This window comes from Rattus rattus, chromosome 10, assembly GCF_011064425.1.
Source record: "Rattus rattus isolate New Zealand chromosome 10, Rrattus_CSIRO_v1, whole genome shotgun sequence".
NCBI lineage: Eukaryota > Metazoa > Chordata > Mammalia > Rodentia > Muridae > Rattus > Rattus rattus.
Genome location: NC_046163.1, coordinates 66972242 through 66997074, shown reverse-complemented (window position 1 = coordinate 66997074; position 24833 = coordinate 66972242). Strand labels below are relative to the sequence as shown.

Genomic DNA, 24833 nt, shown 5'->3' with positions numbered 1-24833 from the left:
GGCAGGACCTTGAGGAAGTTGTGCTTAGGAAAGAACACAGAGGATTCCAGCCTTGTGAGGCATCCGGGACAATACATAGAGGCAAAAAGGTGCTCTAGGGTGAGAATACGCTTGGCGTTTAGCTGACAGGAAGCAGCCAGTGTACACAGAACTGACGAGATAGAGTCAAAGTGTCAGGCAGGAGCTAGTTGGTGGGACCTCAATGGGCTGAGTTAGTCGACACAGCCTGACTCCAGGTTCTGTGGGAAGGCCAGGCAGTGGCGCCTTCTCCTTAGGGCTTAAAGTGATCATCTGGGACCTTTGGGACCATAGGTGCACACAGGTCGTGAGTCTGCTCAGCCTGACCACAGATACCATAGCTGCAGGTAGAACACATTCCACAGATGTCTTCCAGCCAAGGCTGGGTATTAGTGCCTCACTTGAGGGCGTCCTGAGCCCTTCACTAGAAACAAATGCTCCCAAATCAGGTGGCAGCTTTGCCATTTTGAGGACTGGTGAGTCTGCTGGTCCGTGGGGTTTCTCTAATTTCTGTAACCCCTGATTCCATTTCCTTGGAAGAGACTCATTACCTCCTTTGGGTAAGAGTGTTTTTGTTGTGTTTGTTTGTTTGTTTGTTTTTTAAATCACCCGTTCCCTACCATCAGGAAGAGCTCATGCTATCTGCAGGCAGAAGCAGGCAGGCTTTGTTCTGGAACTTGTAAATGGTACCCAGATACACTAATTGTTTCAAGAGTGACTTCATGGTCAGGGTCAAGCAGAAGGATCAAAATCTATTCTCTGACATTTGCCAGCCTGAGGAATGCTGGGCCAGATCTGGTCAGGAAGCAGAAGACCTAGTTGCCCCCTCAGCAGTGGTTCTGCAGCCTGCCCCTCTGCGCTGCTCACCCTGCTCCCCTGCCTTTGTCCCAGGGCACTCTCCAATAAAGCTCAGCATTTGCTCACAATGCACCCTGGTCAGCGTCCTTCCAGGCTTAGGGACGCCTCACCATCTCAAAAGTTCCTCCGTTTAAGAGTTTCTGGACTCCCCAGACAGTCACCTCCTTTGTTTCCTGCTTATTCTGTTTTTCTAGCATTCCCATGAACTGTTTCCGTTGTCCTTTCTCCTGACTAGGTCTTGAGTCTTAGAGGACAGAGAATGACCAGGATTCAGAATGTGCTTAGCACCATATGGGTGTCTGCAGAATGCATAAATTATCTTTTATTTAAATACATTATCTTATTGGCAATATGCTGGCTATTTAGAAAAGAAATACACACACACACACACACACAACTTCTTGACAAAAAAAAAATGAAACAACTATTTTTTTTTTGTAGTCCTAAGGGTGTGGAGAACTTGCAATTGCACACCCTTGAAAGGTAAAATGTAGAGTTTTTAATTTTGTATTTGTTGAAACTTGATTTTAGCTTATATGGACTTACATATTACTTTTGAAGAATCCCATACAGTGAGGCTTATTCTGGCCTCTTTTGTGTATGTGACAGCTTTGCTTTTAATGCCAATATTACCTTTCTGAAGGCAGTTTAAACCAGTGGTTATCTGCGAATCAAATGACCCTTTGACAAGGGATGCCCAAGTTTATTAGAAATCACAGATGTTTACATTAAAATTCATAGCAGTAGCAAAATTACAATTGTGAAGTAGCAACAAAATGGCTACAACATAAAGAACTGTGTTCAAGGGCTGCAGCACGAGGAGGGTTGAGAACTGCTTTAAGTGGTCACTGAATCCAATATGGGCAGTAGTACCAGCAGTGAGCGTGGTACTGATGGGCTGGCACAGGATCAGCTGAAGGGGTGGGCGTGTGATTGGCACTGACCAATACTATGCAGACATGGGGAACTGCAAGCACAGGACAACGGCTACCTACAGCAAGAAAGGAAGTTGGGAGTCCGTGATTTCAGAGTGGGGGTGGGGGGAGTTCATCCTAAAAACAAATCTGTGTGATTTTCTGACTACCCTTTCCAAACAAAAGAGTCACGTACCCCACCCATCCCACCCCACCCATTTAGCAGAGTGATCAGACTTGGTTTGGGCCACAACATTCACAAGGCCACAGACCTATAGTCAGCCAGGTTAAGCGGCAACCAAGGCACACTGTCACCTGATCAGAGTGTGACAGCCACGACACTGATCAAAACCACAAAGTGTCGACTGGCAAGTAGAGCCTTGGGTGTCAGGCTAACGAGCACAGCCGCTCTGGGAGACACATCCGACCACTGTGAGCAGTGACCCAGTACTGCTGTTCTCAAAACTCTCTCGAAGCCTAAGTTCTTCACCCTCTGAACGCTTTGCTTATGAAGTCTCTTGTCTTAAAGGGTTAAAATACCCTTTAAGGTGCTTTCCAAATCCAAATCAATCTCTCTCTCTCTCTCTCTCTCTCTCTGTCTCTCTCTCTCTCTCTCTCTCTCTCTCTCTCTCTCACACACACACACACACACACACACATTTTATACACACACAAGGGGGTGAAGGGAGAGAGGGAAGAAGGGAGGAAGAAGAGGGGAAGGGAGAGAGGGAGAGAGGGAGGGGAAGAGAGAGGGAGAGGGAGAGGGAGAGAGGAGGAGAGAGAGAGAGAGAGAGAGAGAGAGAGAGAGAGAGAGAGAGAGAGAGAGAGAGAGAGAGAGAGAGTTGATGTATTTTGTTCATTTTGTCAGGGGCAGCATCAGGATTTGACAGGAGGCATTTGGACTAGCAAGTCTGTGCTCATGACCTTGCAGGCATCTTGAATATGACTTCATATCTCTTACTGTCCCCACTCACGACACCAGACTTTGTAAGGCAAAGCTACTGGGTGTTAAGAAAGGCCTGCTACTGCTTTGTGGCCCAGGTTTGCCTACAGGGTTCTCCCACCTGAGGAGTCGGGCTGCGTAATTAATAAAGACAATCAGGAGACCATGGGCCTGGGGTGATAACTCAGGCAGTGGGGTACATCACAGCGCGCACAGGAACCTGTGTTTAATTCACTCAGATAAACTTCTGGGTGTGGATGAAGATGCTCATGTTCCAGACCTTGCCGGAGGGAGGTGAGAAAGGCAGACCTTTTGGGACTTGCTGACTGTCTAGCTAACCTACTTGGTGAGCTGTGGGCCAATGAAAGACCCAGTCTTAAAAACGAGGTGAGACGTGACGGCTACGGCTGTCCTCTGGTCTCCTCAGACACGCACGTGCACATACACAAGCCCCCTGACACACACAGGAACACCCGTGAAACCAACAACATCCCCGACGGTTTGGCACTGAATCGTGGGGAACAGACACGAAAGGCAAACCTATGACGACTGAGGGTGACATAAGAGCCGCAAAATGGCGAGCGAGAAAGTCTGTAGCTCGCGCCAACCGGGCTCCAAAGGGTTAACCATTCATCAGCCCTCAGACCTGGGCGGTTGGGCAGGCTTTAATGGCACACATCAGCAGTTGCTTGGAGACATTGAGCTGTTGCTCGAAAAATATTTTAATATAATAGGATTTAAATTTTCCCCCTTTCTTCGGATTTTTCAGTTAATATTGGAATTAAATTAAAGCATTAAGTCAACCAGCTTATCGTAAAGCAAATTATGTCAGGTTTAGCATTGGGAGCTCCGTTATAGTGTTATCTATTGACTCAAGCTTATTAACTTGTAAAGCCTCTGGTTTTAGATTATGGTCTATTGATTATCTGCTTTTATTTGCGTTTTAAATGAATAAACGAAAAGGGACGGATCAGGCCGTATTCATTATACCTTAAAGAGAAAAGGTGCTTCAGCTAAGCTCGCTTGATTAAAAGTAAAAACAGCTCGCATTTGTTTTGACAACTCACTGTGGTCTTTACTTTCATATAGACAGATCCGAGGCGGTTTTCAACTCGTGCGTTTTTGTCTGACATTTTAATAAAATAGGAAAAACATCTCACTAGAGACAGAAAGCACGCTGCGAATTTGGTATATTGGGTGCATAAGTCATTGTTCTAGAAGCTATGGTTTTTTTAAAAAAAACTTTCTAAAATATTTTCAAACAGATGAAAATGAATTCCAGTTTTATAAGAAGGGGCAATGTTCCCTTGAAGTCCTGTGACTGACACCGGGTTGGGTTGGGGCAGGTGGCAACGGTGAGGTTCTAGATTCTTAATCCAAAGGGGATTACATCAGTCACCGGAGCTCAGGTCTTGGCCCAGGAAACTGGGGCCCAGAATCTTAATGCTCTGAGTCTCATCCCCTAACTCCTCAGGACTTCCTGAGGAATTTCTGCGAAGTGAGTGACCCTTCTGAAAATGCCCTGCACACCTTTGTCACTGGAGAACAGTGCTTTCCCTGTGACCTTCCTCCCGGGGGCACCTAAGGAATCCTGGGGTTCTGATGACTCAGAAGAACAGATGTTTAACTTGGCTGATGCTTTGTCCAAAGAAAGACACCGCCATTGTGTCCAGACCTGGAGGTTTCTGAAACCTCAGCTGAGTATTTTATTCACGGCTATGTTTTTCCCCAGCGTAGTGCTGAGCGCCTAAGGGAGAAGGGGAGGAACAGGAAACGCCCATGTCTTAGACCCTCATTTGGTGGGAATGTGGGTGTGAAAACCCACACACAAAGCACAGAAGGTGCACATAGGTAAAACCCCAAAGCATCGCATAGCATCAGTGTGCTTTAAATGTCACCCTGCAGGACATGTACTGGACCTAGGATGAGATGTATTCAACCTATGGAAGGTCGCCACGAATGTGGCCCAAAGTGTTTTCGGGTGTCTCAGGCCGTGTTGATTTTATTTAAATTCTCTGTTAAGCTTAAAGCCTAGTGTGAAGAAGACCACTCAAATCTACTCGTTTTCCCCGAGTAGATTTGTATGGCCGCTCCCTCCCACGTTATTTGCTGTAAAGGGTTCTTGCGGAGTGGGATGCAGGGGCCCTGGGTGCACAGGGAGTTGGTTCCCCACCCCGCGGAAGCACGGAAGCGATGTTCAGTTATCATGGCGACTGACACCAATTGGGTGAACACATCATTTATGTGGGTGATTAGGGCGGATGAAGAGGAGCTGAAAAATGGAAGAATTTCCCTCGTCTCGTCTCTTTGATAGCCAGGGAGAGAGACTACAGAGCATGAAGGATGAGGGCTACCCAATTCAAACCAGAGCACGTAGCCACCATCTGGGCATTTTAAAAGTAGGACACATGAAATGCTCAGATGTATCCCCCAACAGGGTGCAATAATACAGCAGTAAAAAGAAAACGGCAGGGAAGCAAGCTTCCAGGCTTCTCAGAAGGGGCGAGAATTTCCCAGAACAGCATGATCAAGGTATTTGGTGCACGGAGGTTTCTGATATCCGATGTGTATGCTATAGAGACATGCACCATGGAGGACGTTCTTCCGCCAAGAAGAAAGACCTAAGCTTTCTAGAGGGCCGAGGTGCGTGCTCAAAAGTGGACTCTTTAGACCTTACGCACTCACGTGACGTTCATTCAGGGAGATTGGCTGCTGGAGCCAGGGCAGACTTTCGAAGGCTGAACTTGACATTCATGCAGCCTTCAGCTATTTTCCTTCAAGACCCTTAATCCCCCAGATGAAGATTACTAAGTTATTTCAAAGTTTGGACATTAAGATTCTTAAAACTATCCTTCTGAAAAGAAAGGACATGGGATTGAGGGCAGGGGTAGGAGGCAGCCCTGAGAGGAATCCGGGCGGGAATGGGAATGAGTACAAAGAAAAGTACAATGTGTATCTGTATAAAATTTTCCAAGATTTCATTAAAATATTAGATTATAGAAAGTTGTCTGTTTGGATCTGTCTCTGAAGGTACCAGAATTTCTTATGTCTAGAATCTTGTAGATCTGCCTTTCCCTTGGTTGTTTTATCAGGTAGAAAAAAACCCAAAACCATTCTTCTTTTAATGTTCATTTTGGAGAACAGAGGTGCAGGGCAGGGATGGGAGAGAAAGGAAGGGAGAAGAAAGGGAGAGAGACAAGGATTGGTCTGCATGGGCCCTGATGGTGGATACACACTGCATTTTCTTCCGGCTACACCTTGAGGCTATATGGACTAATACACTTAATCTATAAACCTCGATCAGCTTGGACTATAGAATCCCTTCCAAGTCCTTTCACAGTTGGGAGTGTGAGCATCCAAAAGGTTGAGCAACTTCTCAGGTGTCTCTCGGATGATGAGAAGAGGGTCTGTTAGAGGTAACAGAAGCAGCGTCTCCTGGGGCAACCCTACCAGAATCAGAGTGGTAACCTCGGAGAGACCAGGCTGTCTCAAGGAAGGGTATGCTAAGCAAACACAAAGAGGGGTGGATCTTAGGGAGGTAACTTGTGCCAACCACCACCCCCAAACCCCCATGGCTTTCAGTCTAAATATTCTTGCCTCTTTTGAAATTCTGGTATCATTTGAACTACAAATTCTCCAAAGATCTTTTTTTTTCTTCTTGATTTTGATTCCTTTTTCTTTCTTTTCTTTCTCCTTTCCTCCCTTTCCCTTCCTCCCTCCTTCCTTCTGTCCTTCTTTTTCTTCCTTCTTTTCTTCTTCCCTCCCTCCCTCCCTCCCCCCCCTTCCCTCCCCTCCCCTCCCCTTCCTTCCCTTCCCTTCCCTTCTTCCTTCCTTGCTTCTTTCCTTTCTTTTCTGTCTCTTCTCATGTTTTGTTTGTTTGTTTGGTTTTCCTTTTGTTTTAATTCACTCCTTGCTAGGCGTGACTGGAGGCCAGTCTAACAGCTCCATGTATCTGACTATCTTAGAATGAAAAGGTAGCACACACTGTTAATTGGACACCTGGGGTTCAAGGAGGGGAAATGCCGAGTTGCTGTCTGAACACTGTGTGCTGACAACACAGTGACCACACTCTACTTCACAGGATTTAAAAGCCAAGCTCCTCAACCCCTTCACACCTCCCTCCCTCGCTTTGCTCTTGACCGTCTGTGAGACTAATATAATTTTTTAAGTGATTTATTTCCAACAGATGTGATCCTCTGCACAATGTCCCCTAACAATTTTAATTTCTGAATATAATAAGCATCTAGTCCACTAATAAATAATTATCACTCTGCTAAGGACAAATGCCAAGGCTTACGGCATGATGGCCAGGTCGCCCAGTGCTGAGAGGACAAGGTGAATCTCCTGAGACTCCTACTATGTTGAAGCCAAAAGTGCTAATTACAGCATTTCTAAACACGATAGGCCACGAAGGAAGAGAATTAGCCACAGTTTAATGCACACAGTGATTTAGAAAGCTACTCTCCTCCATTTATTTGTTTACTTGTATGTATTCATGTTGTGTGTGGTGTGTGTGTTCATGTTGTTTGTGGTATGTGTGTAGTATGTGTGTGTATTCATGTTGTATGTGGTGTGTGTGTTCATGTGTGTAGTATGTGTGTGTGTTCATGTTGTATGTGGTATGTGTGTTCATGTTGTGTGTTGTGTGTGTGTGTTCATGTTGTATGTGGTATGTGTGTTCATGTTGTGTGTTGTGTGTGTGTGTTCATGTTGTGTGTAGTATGTGTGTGTATTCATGTTGTGTGTGGTGTGTGTGTTCATGTTGTGTGTGGTATGTGTGTATATTCATGTTGTATGTGGTATGTGTGTGTATTCATGTTGTGTGTGGTGTGTGTGTATATTCATGTTGTGTGTAGTATGTGTGTGTATTCATGTTGTATGGTGTGTGTGTATATTCATGTTGTGTGTAGTATGTGTGTGTGTTCATGTTGTATGTGGTGCGTGTGTGTATTCATGCTGTGTGTGTGCATATGGAGGCCAGAGGTCAACTTTGGGTGGTGTTCCTCAGAACCCATCCATCCACCTTGCTTTTTGAGAAAGGTTTCTTACCGACTTGGGGTGCTCCCTCTAGGCTGGGCTGTCTGGAAAAATCTTGTCTCCATTCCTCAGGGCTTAGGTCACGAATACACAAGTCCATGCTTAGTTTTTCTTTAGGTTCTGAGGGATGGGTCTTGGGTCCTCCTGCTCACTGACTGAGCCACTTCCCTAGACCCAGAAAGCTACTTTTAAGAATCCCCTGTGGCTTCTTGTAGATCAGAGGCGACACAAGATCAGGTAAGAGAGACAGCAGTGCAGGTCCCGGGACAGGGGTCTACGAGTCAAGAGGCTGGTTTATCACGCCTTTCACCTGGTTATTCTAGGGACACAAATACTGGGTTCAGGCCTTCAGTACTTTCAAGGGACCTGTGCTCTTTGCTGAAAGTCTAGTAAGATGGAGACAGGCACTGTCACAAGTCAATGTTAACGTCGCCCCATGCATACCCCATGGTGCTTGGGATATAGTTGAATACTGCACAAAGTAAGCTCCTTAAACCACTGTAAACTCCAGCAGATATTCTCAGTGAGGAAATTTTCTGAAGTTTCTCAGTGACTAGCCTTTCTTGACTGTCTTTGTCTTCCCTTTCCCCTTTGCCATCTGAACTCTGGGGTCACTGCTGCAAACTCTTTTGGTTATGAATGAGAACTAACACATTTTCTTAAAGGGATACAGTTTCTGGGATATTCTGTTGCGGAATAGAGAGGCAATGAGAGAAAAAATCATTTTGAAATAGGGTAATACTATTTAGCCCAGGTTGGCCTGAAACTCTATGTAGCCCAGGCTGCCCTAGAACCTAATATTCTTCTGACTTAGCCTTGGGAAGACTGGGATTATAAGTATATGCTCTTGTGGTAATTTTAGAATTTATTATCATTATATTTTTTTAAAAATGTAATTGTAGACTAGTCGGTCCAGATATGACACAGGTAGAAATATATCTATATCTATATCTATATATATTTAGTTCCTGCTGATGACTATTCACTGAGCTGAACCAAGTACCACCACCTTCCTGCTTCACCTTGTGTGGTCAGCACCATAGCCAATCTCTAATCCTTGCTTGCTAACCCCAGACCCTTGGCTCTAACTGCCGACCACCGCCCAGGGCAGTCTCATCTGAGGGGTTTATTTAGATACATTTTAAAAAGTCTTTAGTTTACTACCAACTGGACAGGCGGGGGCTGGCTGTAAAAACAGCACCTCTTATCATCTTGAAATACAAAGTTGCCATCAGACCTTTGAAACTAGACCTGCCGCTGTCACTGATGAAATCAAGATCCTGTCTAACAGGAGCCTGGTGTAGCTCTCCCCTGAGAGGCTCTGCCAGAGCTGGACCAATACAGATGCAGATCCAAACATCAGACTGAGCGTGGGGACCCCAATGGAGAAGTTAGGCAAGGACTGAAAGAGCTGAAGGGGTTTGCAAACCCATAGATGAACAACAATACCAACCAACCAGAGCCCCCACCACCCAAGAGCTTCCAGGGACTAAACCACCAACCAAAGAGTACACAAGGGGGGACCCATGGCTCCAGCGGCATAGCAAGCAGAGGATGGCCTTATCGAGAATCACTGAGAGGGGGGCTCCTTGGTCCTGGGGAGGCTTGATGACCCAAGGTAGGTGAATGCTAGGGCACTGAGGCAGGAGTAGGTGGAAGCACCCTCATAGAGGGAGGGAGGAGAAAGGAGGGGATGGGGGTTTGTGGAGGGAAAACTGGGAAGGGGGATAGCATTTGAAGTAATTAAAATAACCAATAAAAAACAAAAACAAAAAAATCATGTCTACTTTCTTTTTCTTTTCTCCTCCTCCTCCTCCTCCTCCTCCTCCTCCTCCTCCTCCTCCTCTTCCTCCTCCTCCTCCTCCTCCTCCTCCTCTTCCCTTCTTCTTCTTCTTCTTCTTCTTCTTCTTCTTCTTCTTCTTCTTCTTCTTCTTCTTCTTCTTCTTCTTCTTCTTCTTCTTCTTCTTCTTCTTCTTCTTTTTTGAATCTAGTATACAGTCTAAGGCTCTCTGGACTGAACTTTCCTGGCCCAAGTGATTTCTAATGCACTCAATATTTTATACATCGTTTACTATGTTCATTCCAGGCAATGAATCATATCAAACCATGTGGAATCTGACTTCTGTGGTTTTCATCGATACTTAGTTTTTAAAAAATAACATCTTGTTCCTTCAGGCAACCGCTCCGAGAGGTGTCATGATGCAGTGCAAAGCACTGACAGTCGGATAGAGCCCCAGCTGAGTCATAACCCTGTCGTCCGCTGTGTGGCCTTGCACACATCATGTGCCGTCTCTGAGCTTCTCTCTTTTCACTAATCGTTATAGGTGCTGACACTCCATGCGGTGGATGGGAGGGGATAAAATGAAGTGTCAGTTTGTGACGTGTTCGCCTATTTATATAGACAGTTCTTGGCTTACGGATTGAAATTGGAATATAAAGATGATTCAGCTGTGAATACATAGATTTCCTTCTGGGATAAAAAAAAAAAAAGAACTTCAGGGAGGGTTTTTTTGTTTGTTTTCAATCTCTAGAATATAATAGTAGTTTGGGGGTGAACCAGAAATAAAAGACAAGCTGCTTCTTATGTATTGGATTTTAGCCATCGTTAATTCATGATTCGTTAACAAGGGTCTTTGCAAAGGTGGCATTTTTCTAGGTGCTGTAAAGAGGAGGCCATAGGGAATAGCCCCAGAGCCCAGGCTCACACTCAGGTCAGGGAGACAAGCAGGAAACAGGATGGAAAAATAAAACGGGACAACAGATGAAGTTGAGTGCTCTGGAGAAAACGAAAGTTGGGGCTGGGGAGTTGGCTCAGTTTGTGAAAGTGTCTGCAGGGGGGAATCTTGGGGACCTGAGCTGGATAACCAGCACCCACAAAAAAGCTGGGTGCAGCGGGCATCTGCAGCCCCAGCCCTCAGGGTGGGGGCGGAGAAGAACAGATTTGTGGAGCTCCCAGACCAGTCAGACAGTGAGCTCCAGGTTGCCGAGAGACCAAGAAGAGTAAGTCCTAAGGTGCAGGCACATCTCTGTGGGTTCCAGGTCAGGCATACACAGTGAGACTGCCTCAAATATTGTTTTTTACAAAAAGGGGGAGAGCAACGGACTAAGACATTTAATATTAACCCACGGACTCCATGTCCATACACATCCATACATGTGTGCATGTACATAGCCATACAAACACATACACACATGCAAGGAAAGCCCGACAGAGTATTTGGGGGGGGGGAAAGAGCAGGCGATTGTGGCTGTGTGGGCTAGATCTGGCCTTGCTGAGGGTGATGTTTTAGAAAAGTATAGGAGTGGCAGTTAGATGGTAACAGTACTTGCTGTGTAAGCCTCCTGAGTGGAGTTTGATGCCTGGAACTCACATAATTGTAGAAAAGAACCTTCGGTCCCCAGCCCCGGAAAAAAAAAAGAAAAAAAAAGAAAAGAACCAAATACAGGGTCGTCCTCCGATTGCGCGCGCATGAGCACGCGCACGCGCACACACACGCATACACACGCGTGTTCTAAGAAACAAAAACTTGAAACAAGTACAGCAGGCAGGCAGCCATGAGCACACCTAGGTAAAGAACACTCCCATAAAACACACTCCCAATCACTCTCCCTGCCCTTGACTCGGTGAGAGGCAGTTTCTTAAGGCCCCTCATGAATATTAATGTTATGCAAATGAGGCACTCTTTGTTTCCGGGTGTTTCTTTTCCCTCCTTTTTTCTTTCCTTTTTCTTTCTTTTCACTTTTTAGTTCAAGAGTAAATTAAACACCAAAACTTTCCTCTTGGGGGGAATGGAGGAGAAAACAAAAAACAAACAAAAAGAGAACTGAAAGAATCAGGAATTGAAGCTTTCTCCCTCCCCCCATTTTACATGCGCCTTATTGTACTAAGTTTTTCTCCTAAGTTTAACCTAACAGACCATGTTTCAAGGATTTCTTTCCCCATCTAATAAACATGAGAATATTGGGAGGAGGAATTGAAGTATCAATCGGATCTTTACTTGTGATTCTTAACGGCATAAAAATAGACTGCTTTTAAATACGGTGTGTGTCCAGGGTGAATCGGAATTACAGGAAGATGACACTTTGAATACTAGTTACTGATGAGAGGGAGAGGAGTCCTGTCCCTTCTGGCCAACAGCAGATGAACTCAGCGAGGTCCACAGGCATCCTTGGCTGGGATCTGGTCACTCCTCCGCTCTACTCCTCCTTTCCTATCTATGCGGGAGGGCAGAAGGCTGCAGGGTAAGACACACAGGTGGATGACTCCCAATGAGCTGCGGAGCTTGCTTTCAAAAATACTGCTGATGGACGAGATGGAGAGTTAGAAGAAAGCCCTAGACAGGGCTCTTCTCCTGAAAAACTTCCAGAAGGTTCCGCGTACTTGACATTAGAGTAGTTTTCAAAATACTCCGTCTTTCTGATTGAGTTCTTTGTATGCTGGCTTGGCTGCCGTTATGTGTATGTATTTCTGACAGTGTTCTTAATGACACACTAACAGATTGTAAAACACGCTGCTGGCATTTACTTGTTTTTTATATTTTTAAAACAATGTCCTTCATGTAACAGTAGTTAAGCGCGGCAGAAGGACATCATTAGAGCCATGGTTAAACTGTAATTTACACCATTAGGAAGGCAGGAGCAATTTTTATTGCCTGGCAATTTTCTTGCTGAAATATTTGGACCATATGGCTCAATTTGTGTAATAACCTTAATTTCTGCACCCTTCAGGTCTGTCTCCCTCTCCTACGGAATGGTAAAATGTGCTTTAACAGAAAAGGCAACTGTCTATACTTAGAGAGTTGAGATTAATAACATGTCACGTCCTGTTTTTGGTGAAGGAATTCGAGCAGCGGCCAGATGGTATCTCTACAAATAACTGTCAGGGGTCTTGATCTAATCAATACAATGTATTAATACATCTCCCTTTGCTGTTCCTCCAGGGGCTGGCACAGAACATCTGGAAGGGGTGGGAGGGGCACCGAGGAGAAAGCCGATTCTTTTCAGAATCAAACTGAGCCCAATTAATTTTTCATGTATCCTTGATAACTGTTTCATAATGAGCTATGCGTCTTGACGGATTTGGGGTTGGCAGAGCCGGCTGCCCCGGCTTTCTATCCCCATTCAGTCCACTTATAGAAACCAACCCATTAATCAAGCTATCTGGCATAAAACCTGAATCTCAGCTCAGCAAGAGATCAATAATATCATAAAAAAAAAAACCCAACACAGAACCAGCCACTAATGGGCATAGGTATCCAGCCATGACTTTAGTAATTGCTTGAGCAAAAATAAAACTCTGGGTCATAATCACCCAATAGGAACTTATATGATAAAATTCATTGCTTGTGTCTTGTCAAAAGGTAACATTTACATCTGTTAAAAATATACTGTCATTTTACCAGCTAGTCTAGACCATTATCTTTTAGGGTTAGACAATGTTCCCTTTAGAATGGATTAAAATTCTCTGATTTGGTAATGTGAATAACTTAATAATCTAGGTATCCTATAAAATGTTTTAAAAATGAGTTATTATACTTAATTTGAATTCAGAGCACCTGTGGGGCTTCTTCAATGCACTCTTTAGCCTGGCTGTGTAGGACACATTGCTATAGACGTGATATTATGTCGTCAGTTCTCTTTACTCTGGTCGGCTTAGTGGTAACATTTACAGTTTAACCTATAAATCCTATCACTTCCCCAGGTGGGATGGCTTCATTCTGAACCTTCTGTCTTTTACCAGATCCAAGCCAGTTCTCAGAACTCTCTTGGCATGGCAGGCGGGGGTTGGGGTTGGGGGGGCAGGTCACCCCAATGACTCTGTGTAGGGACAAGAACTCAGAACAAGTTAGGGAGGTGGAGGTAACCCACTCTCTGCTTGGTTGAAACATTCCCTGCTGGTGCTTAGACATCCAGTGGAAACTGTTCTATCCCTGGCAAGGCATTAATTAGAAAAACAATACTGGGAAATACTGCCAAAAGATGGTGATCTATTGACAGGTCACCGACCAAACCCTGCCTAGGTGACAGACAGGTCTCAGGAATCAGGAGGAGCTGAAGGGTGCAGTCCCATCTCTCTCTGATGACAGTGGGACTCGGAGGTGTGATGCCTGTGTTTGCCCTGTCCGTGGCTTGTGGTCATGTAGGATGGGTGTGTGCATCAGTGGGAGCCTGGAATGGGGTAGATGAGTCAAGACCCTCCTTAGTTCTCCTAGGCATCCACGCTCACAGTCAGTGCCTGGGCACCAGTAGGTGGATGCTTATTACAATGTTTCTTGCCTTTTATCCTTCCCCAGCTCTGCCAGGCAGGTGAAGAAACGAACTCTTTCCCTTTGTATCACTCTAGCTCCCACAGAGTCTCAGAAGAAATGCCAAAGTAGCTAATGAATAGGTGAGCCTTATAGTATGTCCTGGTTATGATCATTAGATTAGGTCTGATGTTCAGTCAGAAGTTGCAAATAGCATGCAGCCTTCACATACCCGTGAGCTTTCAAAGAAGCCGCTGTCCAGATCAACTTTCACTTTGTTTGTTGATGTCCGGTTGCTGTACATATATAGAAAGCATTCTAGTCAGAACAGAGTCGTAGTGGGCTTCAACACTGCCAAGCCAGAAAGCCACTGAAAGATGTAAATTCCCCAACAGTACCTGAGATCTCTGATCCACCTCGTCTGGCTTCTAGAAGTTTCAATCGGTGCAATGTCGTTATCAGATAATTAATTTGTGCAAACTTAAGCCCTCTAAGACACAGACAGAAAATATTCCCTCTGTTCTTCTCCTAACTCATAAGACCGAGGATGCTAGCGGCTTCTGCCTTGTAATAGCCAAGTTAAAACAAAACAAAGTTCCCAAGATGTTTCACCTTATAAAATGATAAGGAGTTCGAAAGATTCATTTGCAAGCCCGGCACATACCGTTCACAGGTGGTGGGTGTGGGTCATTGCGTTTAGATTAAAAGGGAAATGTCTCTCCCTCCATGAGAGGTCAGCAGCTTGTATAAGGCGAAATCTTTTCACTGGTTGGCATGATTAGAATATTCTCCAGTAGTGGTTCCAGTAATTTAGAAACCACAGTATTGTTGTAATATTTTTCTAGGCTTCAGGAGCTCACAATTGTTTGGCCCAATCAAATCTGGGAACACTGGAGAAGTTATCACCCATCAAGGTAATTACTTTCAAGTTGAAATAATTACTCTATCAATGTTAATGGTCTTTCAACTTCAATAAAGCACTCACCTGCCGATAATCACGGCTAACCTCTTGCTCTGCTGCAATTCCCTCTCTATTTAGTGGGTTATATTACAGCCGTTACAGTGGTCACTTGTCCTGAACAGCTGCTGACTTTCGCTTTGATCGGCTGTGAACCATAAAGAATTGGTCATCTGTGTATGATAGCCCCTCACCCATCAGCCCTTGCAGAGCCAAGGAGGTGACTTCGGGGCTGTAATGGGGTTCTTCAGGGGCAGCCATCTTGTCTCAGGTAGTGGCCACTTTCCACTGGTGACAAGAGCAGAATAGTTCAATTAACTTCTGCCCTTCACTGCCATTTACAGCTTGCTGTCTCTGCTAACTGGCGTATGTCCTGAATTTATGACGTCGGCCCATTGCCGTGTTCATTTTAGATTCTCATGCGTTGTAGACAAGGCTTATCGGGGGTCCTTGGGGGTTCTTATTGGGGCATCTGAGTGAAGTGTCTTTGTAGTTGAGTTAAAAGCCAAAAAGAAGCATCGTACTTGGGCCAAAGGCCTCTGAGTGCCCCCACCTACTGTCCTCTAGGCCTCAAGAGCCCGCTGTTTGACAATGGTGATACCAATTTGTGTAATTTGGGGAATAAGTGTGGGGGGAGGGGTTGGAGGCTGGAGGTGTTAATACAGCTGAGATCTAAAGGAAGGACAGGGCCCTTTGAGGGATACAGCAGGGGTCTTGGAGGCAGGCTTCCACTGTGGCAGGGAAGACACACATACACACACACACACACACGCACACGCACACGCACACGCACACACAGATGCAGGGAGCAACACATTCTTGCTTAGCAACTTATAAAAGAGACCCAACCAAATCTGGTACTTAGGGAATTCCCTGAATTTGTGAACTCAGATTTGTGTTGCAAGGTGGCAGCAAATATAAAGCCAGGTTTTATACTCAGGGCCAGTTAGTTGAGCTGTTCTGTGTGAACCACCATGCTAACCGCCTTGGCCCATTTATTTCAGCATTGCAGATCCAGGACACCTAAAGTTTCGGGTTGCTACGTTGCCATTCACAGTGCTTTGCACACCGAGTGCTGTATGTAGTGAGTTAGCTAGTGCAATAGCCCTGTGAGATACAGGAAAGTTTAGTTCAACTCTGAGTGTAAGAAGGATGATGTGTAAGGGCAAAACTGTTTGAGGCAGAAGAAATGATGAGGGTGGAGATCCTATGTGGCCTTTAAGAAGGAATCAGGACACAGTTTGGAGGATTTAGGGGAGGATCGGATATGGCAGCAAGGAAGAGGGGAGGTCTCGAGATGACCGGGCTTGACTGAGCAGCCAGAGGGACGATGAGGCAGTGCAGTTACACAACAGGGTGTGAAACACATCTGTTGTGGGGGATCATGCACTTAGCTTAGAAAAACAAACGACCAGAGCTGGCTGTGGTGATTAGTGCCTATACATCCCAGCACTGTAAAGACAGGCTGGAGGATTGCCTGTCCTAGGCCAACCTGGATTACAAAGCAAGGTAAGTAGGTGGTGATGACATCTACTGGAACTATAAATCTTTTTTTTTTTTTTTTTTTTTTTTTTGTTCTTTTTTTTTGAGCTGGGGACCAAACCCAGGGCCTTATGGCAAGCGCCTACCACTGAGCTAAATCCCCAACCCCGAACTATAAATCTTAAAGATCGGTCTTTGGTCTCCTCTTCTCTGAAGGTCTGTGTAAGGTAAGCTACATAAAAGAATATCTAAGTTTGGACCTCTGAGATGGGCACGTGGGCGGGGGCGTTTGCCCGAAAGCTCGGCGTTGAGCTGGACTTTTGGTCCACAAGATGGAAGGAGGGAACGGACACTAGCGAATTGTCCGCTGACCTCCATGCACTATGGCCTGCACATACACACACACACAAAGTAAATCATTCTGGTGGTTGGGAAAGCATGTCTGGGCTCATGAAAAGCCATTCAAAGAGGGGGATTTAGCTGGTGAGTGAGATCACTGTTTATTTCCCTTCTCTCTGGGGGTGGGCATATAGTGAGTCCCCTCCCCAACTCTGTAAAAGATTATGAGGGATAAATATCTCAGAAAACTATTTAGAGGAATTGAGAATCCCAAGAAAGACATGATTGACACTCTACTCTTGGCATGGAGCTTCCGATGGGAAGAGAGACTCTTGGGATATTTTGGATGTAACCACATGGATGGAGAAGGGTGTCTGTAGGCTCTTAATGTAATTCTAAGATTTGACGGTCATGACCCAACACAGAAGCCGAGTGCTTCTTATTCAGTGAGCTCTGAGGCTGAGGTGTAATTGGGTCTTGGCTCAGGGAGCTGGTAACAGACATTCCTAGGAAAGATAACTGTGGATAATACACACTTCCATTATTGGTGGGACAAGTGTTCTGTAGGCCTCAAAGATGCTAAAAAGTAATATCAGGGTGACAGATTGGGACGTTAGCTGGGGTTGGGGGTGGGGACAAAAGAGAAGCTGTGGGTTTGACTGCTAGGAAAGGAACACAAAACAACAATGAAAACAACAGCAATGAAAACAACAAGAACAACCAAGCACCACCAGGCTGGCCTCTGTCAGAGGAACATGTTGCATGGGGTCCTGTACATAACCTGCAGATATAACTCCCATGAGCCACCTGCATGGCAGTGGCAATGGAAGATGAATTAGAACAATATCATCTGTTCATTCTTCCATCATTCATCTCCCTTCTTCCTTTCTGACCCTCACACATTCCCTCTCTCGCTTCCTTCCTCCCTCCCTCCTCCTTCCCTCCCCCCTTCCCACGATTCTGAGATCAGCGAAAGAATAGAAAACCAAAAAGGTAAGAGTCACGGGACCATGGTGTCTCCTCTCTAAACCAGCGCGTTCAGACGGTGCTTATCCTCTTCAGTCGGTGCTTTGCAGTGAAGACAACTCAAGGATAGACTGTGGGACCCACCTTTGGCAATGTTGATGGGTAGATAAGGGAATCTTAGTGGAGCTGGACAGAATCAAGTACAAGGAGCCAAACAAAGGTTTTACAGAGGAGTAGGTGAAGGGAGATCGCGCAAGGCTTGTGAACAAGAATGCAACATCAGACCAAACACACCCCGATGATGAGATTCACTGCTTTGTATGATGCTACTGTGTACATGTTCTGCATCCTTCATGTAATAGAAAGAATGGCCCAGTTGCACTACAAAGTGTGAAAAAATCTCTCTAATGGACAGGCGTGCAAGGGAGTTGAGGTGCAGCTGCCAAGTGTTTTCCCTACCACTGTCTGTAACACGAGAGACCCTTCTAGAATGAAGCCATCTTACAGAGCGTTCCCGCCACCCGATAAATGGGTCTGCAGAAGAAAGGCTGAGAAATGCCACATGGTCACAGCTACAGCCAATGTAAGATCATGCGTAAGAAGCAACGATATTTTACATTATAGTAAGCCAAAACGAAAATGGGATTAGAGTTGAGTCCATCAATTCACTCACAAACCTTTCGTAATAGGGCAATTATGAAGTCTCTCACAATGGGTGTTGGCTACAAATCTGTTTAATGGTAAGGAGATCTGGGCCAAGCACATGAGGAAATTTTAAATACCTCCTCCTTGACATTGGGAAAGGGAGTTTGGCAGCCGGAATGTAGAGACTAGTGTTGTAATTCTGGATTTTATGCCCAGATGAGAAGCCAACTCTTAGTGACCCAAATCGCTCGCTCATCTCATCGGCACCTTATGTCTGATTCTACGTATGGAGCGAGAAACCATCAGGGGACTGGGCAAAGGTATGCTTTGGGCTCGGTGTTCTGTAATCTGTAGGGCAAGCAGGGACTTAGAGCACCGACTAGTAAGTAAAACCCCTTTGCCTTTAAAACCCAAGGTGTTTCTGCCAGTGCGGTGACAGGTGCCAAGGTGATGGCAGGTGCCAGTGAGCAAAAGCAAACAGACCTGAGTGGTGTGAACAGCCTCGCCAGCCTCGCCAGGAGTGTTCCCGCAAGCAGTACCATGGAACTCTTGCATGCCAAGAGAGGCTAAATTCAGCCTCTTCTGACACAGCACCATCCATCACAGAGTTAATGGGGGAAGTAAGTTTAGGGATTTGTAACCGAAGCCTGTTTCCAGTAAGGACGTCTACAAAGATCTGAAGACACCCTAAGAATGTTGGTCTTTTTGCTTCAGGGAGACCAGCTTAGACTCAAAGAGAGGTGGCTTTTTGCGGTGTTGGGAGAGAAATTCGGGATGCGTTAAAAGCTGCAGAGTTCCCATTTCTCCTCTCCTGCTGCCTCTGCTGCTGCTGCTCCTCCTGCCAAGATATCTCCTCTTCACCCCCATGGAGGGCCCCCGCTGCCTGTTCTCCATCCACTGCCACTGCCAGCAGGATTCATGGCTCTACCACACCTGCTTCATGTGGCTCCCCCAGCAACCTCCACCTGCTTCTAAACAGCTCTGGGGGGACCTGGGCAAGCTAGGGATGGGTTTGCATCATGGGTGGTGAAATTTTGGTGGTCCCTTGAGTATATGTGGGACAATAATCTAGGGACCAAATGAGTGACATTTGGGATGTCTTTCACAAGTCCGGGTTGCTTTGCTTTTCTAACAGTGTTCTACTCTGGGGCCTCATTTGTAGTAAACATCGCTTCTTTGCTGGGGAAAATTTTAGCCAGAGCAAGTAAATCCAGGAGGAGTCTTGGAGCAACATTTAAAATGGAGTCCCATGTACTGCAGTGAGGGGCTTGGAAACGTCAATGCCCTGCTAATAACTTGTGCCCCACCTTTGATCGCCTACCTTCCTACCCAATCACTGTTTGACTCAGTCTCATAGTAGGTCCCAACACTGATACTGATAAGGAACATAGTCTCCAATGACTGTTTATCCACCATGATTAAATCTGCTTGACCCTAAAGATCGCTGCAGCAGTACAGGGAGGATGTGTTGTTCAGAAAACAAACAAATAAAAAAAATTAGGCTTAAAATTTTGGAGAAGAAATTTGGCTATAATAGTGTGATGGTTAGATTTTTGTTAACTTGACCCAAGCCAAGGTGATCTTGGAAGATGAACTTTCACTGAGGCAATGCCTCCTCCATCAGACTGCCCTGGGGGTAAGTCAGTTGGTCACTCCCTCCAGCCAAGATGGGGAGCCACTCCTGAGCAGCAGACTGGCCTTGGGGTGTATGAGAGAGCAGATGAGTCTCTACTTCACTTCTTACCTCCACGTTTCTACCTTGAGTTTCATGATAGGCTTTGATCAGGATGTGTAAGCTCTTTCTTCCACAGTGGCCTTTGCTTGCTCTCTCTCTCCCTCTCTCCCTCTCTCCCTCTTCCTCTCCTTCTCTTTCTCTTTCTCACACACACACACACACACACACACACACACACACACACACTATGTGTATATATATACACACACACACATATATATATATACATACACATATATAATATATATATATTATATACATACATACATATATGGTTAAACACAGCCTCTACACTGGGAATGTAGAAGAAAATGAGAGTCATAGACTATGGCCTATTTTTCTGATGATCTCATTCAGAATCTCAGTCCATGTGAGGTCATGGTGACTATGCCCTGGGGATTTGGCCTGGTGACCAGAGTCTGAGTCCTGGCTTTATGGAAGCTGGCCTTGGTTGCTTGAACAACTCAGATGGAGCTTTCCGGATGAACCCAACCAAATCTCTGGGGAGAGGGGGGGCTTGCTCTCGGGGTCATTGATCCGGAATGTTCGAAGGTCACTTGGGATGAATATGCACATTGAAAAATAAGATGTGGGATATTACGTATACCTTGATTATGCTGGCCAGTCTCTTCTGCATTGTATAGATAGCAAGTTTTAGAACAATAGAGAAAGTGCTTCATGATGGCTCTGTCAGGATGGGGACATTGAAGTCAATGACAGGAAGCACTCCATGTGTAGCTTCCAGCCTGAGGCCACTGGCTGGCTGCTCTTCCGGGAACATGTTAGCAATGTATAAATAGAACCCAGCGGAACAAACAAAGGACAGAGTTCTCACATCCATCAGATTCTTAAAGCATGTTTTATAATAAAACCACATAAGCAGTGACTCATGGTAATCTCCCCAAGGAACTGCAGTAGACCTGGGGAGAATATATGATTAGGCATATACTCTTGGAAGTTATATGTTGAAAGAACAAGGCTTGGTCATTGTTACTGGTGCCTTTGATGAAAATATATTTATCACAGTGTTTCAGTATTTTAACCAAAGTTACTTTACGGGTGAAGGATTAGAGTACACGTTCTAAGAATATGGTTTATAAAAATAGCATTTCCCTGTAGGTCAAATTATCAGTTGAATGATGGCCTCTATGTGAGACAGTGGCTACTACTGCTTATAAAGAGGGAGCTGGAAATTAAATAGGAAAAGGCTGATAGGAAGAGAATGTCAAAAAGGAGAACAAAATATCAATTGTGGAATAAGATGAGGCCATCCACACTGATGTCTCTCCTGCTGCTTTTTGTTGGATCATAAGAGAAAAGTAAGGACAGCAGTAAATGCAAAGCTTTACCACCCCTTACAAGGCTTCTCTTGGAATTACACCACAGCACCCGAACCCGGGCTGTTTCTCCATCCTGATAAACACAAACTCCTTACCTTCATTTGGCTTGGACTTCCATAGGCTTAAAGCACAGGCAACTGGCTTTAATTTTAAAAAGTAATATTCAACACTACCTAGACATCTCCTTATTTGCAAGGGTTGGCCGGTGGTGTCTGAGCCTAGTTTGAAAACCCGAACATTTAATTTTTCTGCATACAGGCTCTCCAGCCTGAGTGCTTCCGGTTGACTTCTTAGCATCTCCGGAGCAATGCTTTCTGTGGGATACCTGTTCTTGGACTGTGACTCATGAGTGACAAGTGGAGGTGTGTGGTATTTAAATCCCAGGAGACTGGACACTATAGTGCACTATAGTACAGACCCTACACTATATAGGGTCTCATCTCTACAAAACTATACAAAAGTGTCTGATACAAAGACCACCACAATTCCGCGTCTCTCATAGAACACGAGTATTTTGCATAAAGAAAACTCTCAGGGAATACTAGGTGAACTAATGAAACTGTTTTATGCATCAGGGGCAACAGCTCGGGAGAGAATAATTAATACCCTGTTAGAGCACATGTGTCTTTTCCAGCACATGGACTATTATGACCCCCTCTGTGTGTGTGTAGACATACATATGTGTGTAAGATTGATTCTTTGACATACTAGAAAATTACACGTTCTTATCTTGACATCATTCCTATGCAGTCTGGAGGGCATCCTGAATTATTCCCATTTAGTGGGTTTGTAAAGGTAATCAGGCACAGAGATTCATTTATTTGCTTGTAGTAATACAAATCAGTTCTGGTCTGCCAACTGGTCCCCAAATACTCCTCATACTTAATTTATTATCTTATTCCTAGGACCATATTGCTGATTTTCACATATGAAAAATTCATATACTTATGTTCTAAGTGAGGAAAATGACAAGCAGATAGGGAAATGAATTATAACCTGTTAACCAGATAATCTGGGGGCTTGCTATGGCTTCTAAGTTCTTACCTTCACTGTGAACGCATGCACGGTAGAACTGCCGGGCGCTGCCTCATCTGGTCTCTCTTGGTAGATCACATGGTACTGGGAGATAAGGCCATTGGGGGCTTCTGGCTCTGTCCAGTTTAGCAGGACTGAATGAGCACTGGTGACTTGAACCCATGGTGCTGGGAGGTCTTGAGGTGGGGCTTCCAAGGTCTGTACTGATGACCACGGGCTGTCCACTACACCCTTGGAGTTCCAGGCTCTCACTCGGTACTCATACAGGGTAAAAGGCCGCAGAGTGTCTGTGTCATCAGTGAACTCAAGAGCTCCTTCTGACCAGACAAAGAGCAGAGACTCCTCTTCAGTGTCAGCAGGACGCCTGCAAAAGAACCAAGGAAGTCGTGTAGCACCCAGACACTTCAAACAGCTTGACAGACAGACACAGAGACAGACAGACAGACAGACTGGTGATTAGGATTCCTTCCTCTTCATCTTGGTTATCAAGAAGATTGTCTTCCTGATAATTGTTCTTGAACAGGAATATGCTGGAGGTCTACTCAAGGCCATTTTCTTAATGTAGTTGACATTGTGTGTGTGTGTGTGTGTGTGTGTGTGTGTGTGTGTGTGTGTTGAAAAGTACATACAGGTCAAAAGAAACATGTAAATATAAAAGATATAAAAATTTAGACAACACGGTGCCATGATGCTTAATATGCCAATTGATATTGTCAAATGCGACAAGTTCTAGCATTCCCTAGGAGACAAAGCTAGCTCTGGGCCAGTCTGTGAGGAAATGTCTAAATTGGGTCAGGTGAACTGGGAAGCCCCATCTGAGGGTGGCATCATGTCATGGGCTGGGCTCCTGGACAGAATAAAAAGGTGAAAGCACTCTGAGTACCAGCATCCACACCTCTAGGCTGGACTCTGGCTGTAACAGGCACTCCTGCACCTCTCCACTTCCTGACTATGGAGGTAACAGGACTCCCCTGCCTGCCACTGGCCTTTCCCTCCTGAGGGACCGCACCCTCCCACTGTGAACAAACTCTTCTTTCCTTAGGCTCCTGCTTCAGGCTTTTGTTGGAGCTGTGAGAAGAGGAACCAGTGATCAGATTTTGCCGTATCATCTTCTCTTGAACAATGCACGCAGTGTGAGGGACCAAATGCTGCGCTGTTTGAGAATTAGAACCTCGGAGCATAGATCATGCTTTGGTGAAATGTTTCTCTGTGTTTTCTATGTCTGTGCTAATACTGTCAAGGTGACAAGGTCTGGAGTCACCTGGGAAATAAACAAGGGGGCACGCCTGTGAGATCTGGTTAACTGAGCTGGGAATGGTTGAGTAAATCAACACCAGGTCACAATTTGCATGTTTTGTCGAGTACGTGGAGGATTATTTTATGCTTTTCACCCCTCCACGTGAGGAGCAGATCACGGGAGTGCACAGCAGCCTTATTCAGGTCTACCCTTGTACAGAACCACGGGATTGCACGTACGATGACTGGTGTCTGGGGAATCCTAAGCCTCTAGACTGTGCTAGGCTCCATAGGACTCTCCCTAACTGATGTTACCCATGCCTGAGGTTCCATATGACTCTGTGATAGCCGATGTGACTGTGGTGACTGCAATGCACAGCAAGGCTGACCCTTCTGCGGCATGGGGATCACTATGCCCAGATACCGTGGGCTGGCCCACTGTGGGTTTTAATGGACAGCCCGAGGTCATCAGTACAGACCTTGGAAGGCCCACCTCAAGACCTCCCAGCACCATGGGTTCAAGCCTCCAGTGCTCATTCAGTCCTGCTAAACTGGAGAACCTACAGTTCTTCTGGATGTTTACCTAGAGTGATGTGCCTTGCATTTGCCTGAAGGGTGGTTGAACAGTACGTGGACAGATTTCTTACCTACCACTTATTTTCTCTCCATTAAAATTAATCTTAATTAAACCATACCCCATCAAAGCAGGAAACAGTCTCATTATCATTACTTCTTGATACACTTGTGGTCATGGATCAAGAACTACACATAAACGCCATCTTTGCCATCTTTGACTCAGGAGCAGGGAGATGGAGAGGAGGCGGCTATACCAAGAGGATGGGGGGTTGGGAACATGAAACAGAACTGTGTGCAAATGGAGACCACATGGTAAGCACAGGACCAGAAGCTTGAGTTAGAGAGTTTTAACGGACAGAGCACGATTTCGATGTCTCCTAAAACCTATCACAGTCCAGAATACTCTCAAAACATCCTTCTAACTCCCAATGTAAGGTCACTCTGTCATATTACAGTTAAAGTTTCACTGCTCACAAAACTCAGCTGGATGCATTGTCTTTTGGTAT

The 24833-nt window shown here is 45.3% G+C and overlaps 1 protein-coding gene across 1 annotated transcript in view; it reads right to left on the bottom strand.

The window, feature by feature from the left end:
* Ush2a (usherin) overlaps positions 1 to 24833 on the bottom strand; it is a 670292-nt gene that overhangs the window by 62226 nt on the left and 583233 nt on the right. Inside the window, exon 60 of the mRNA XM_032915475.1 lies at positions 22525 to 22879. Coding sequence (XP_032771366.1) covers positions 22525 to 22879 — 355 coding nt within the window. The remainder of the gene's footprint in view (positions 1 to 22524; positions 22880 to 24833) is intronic.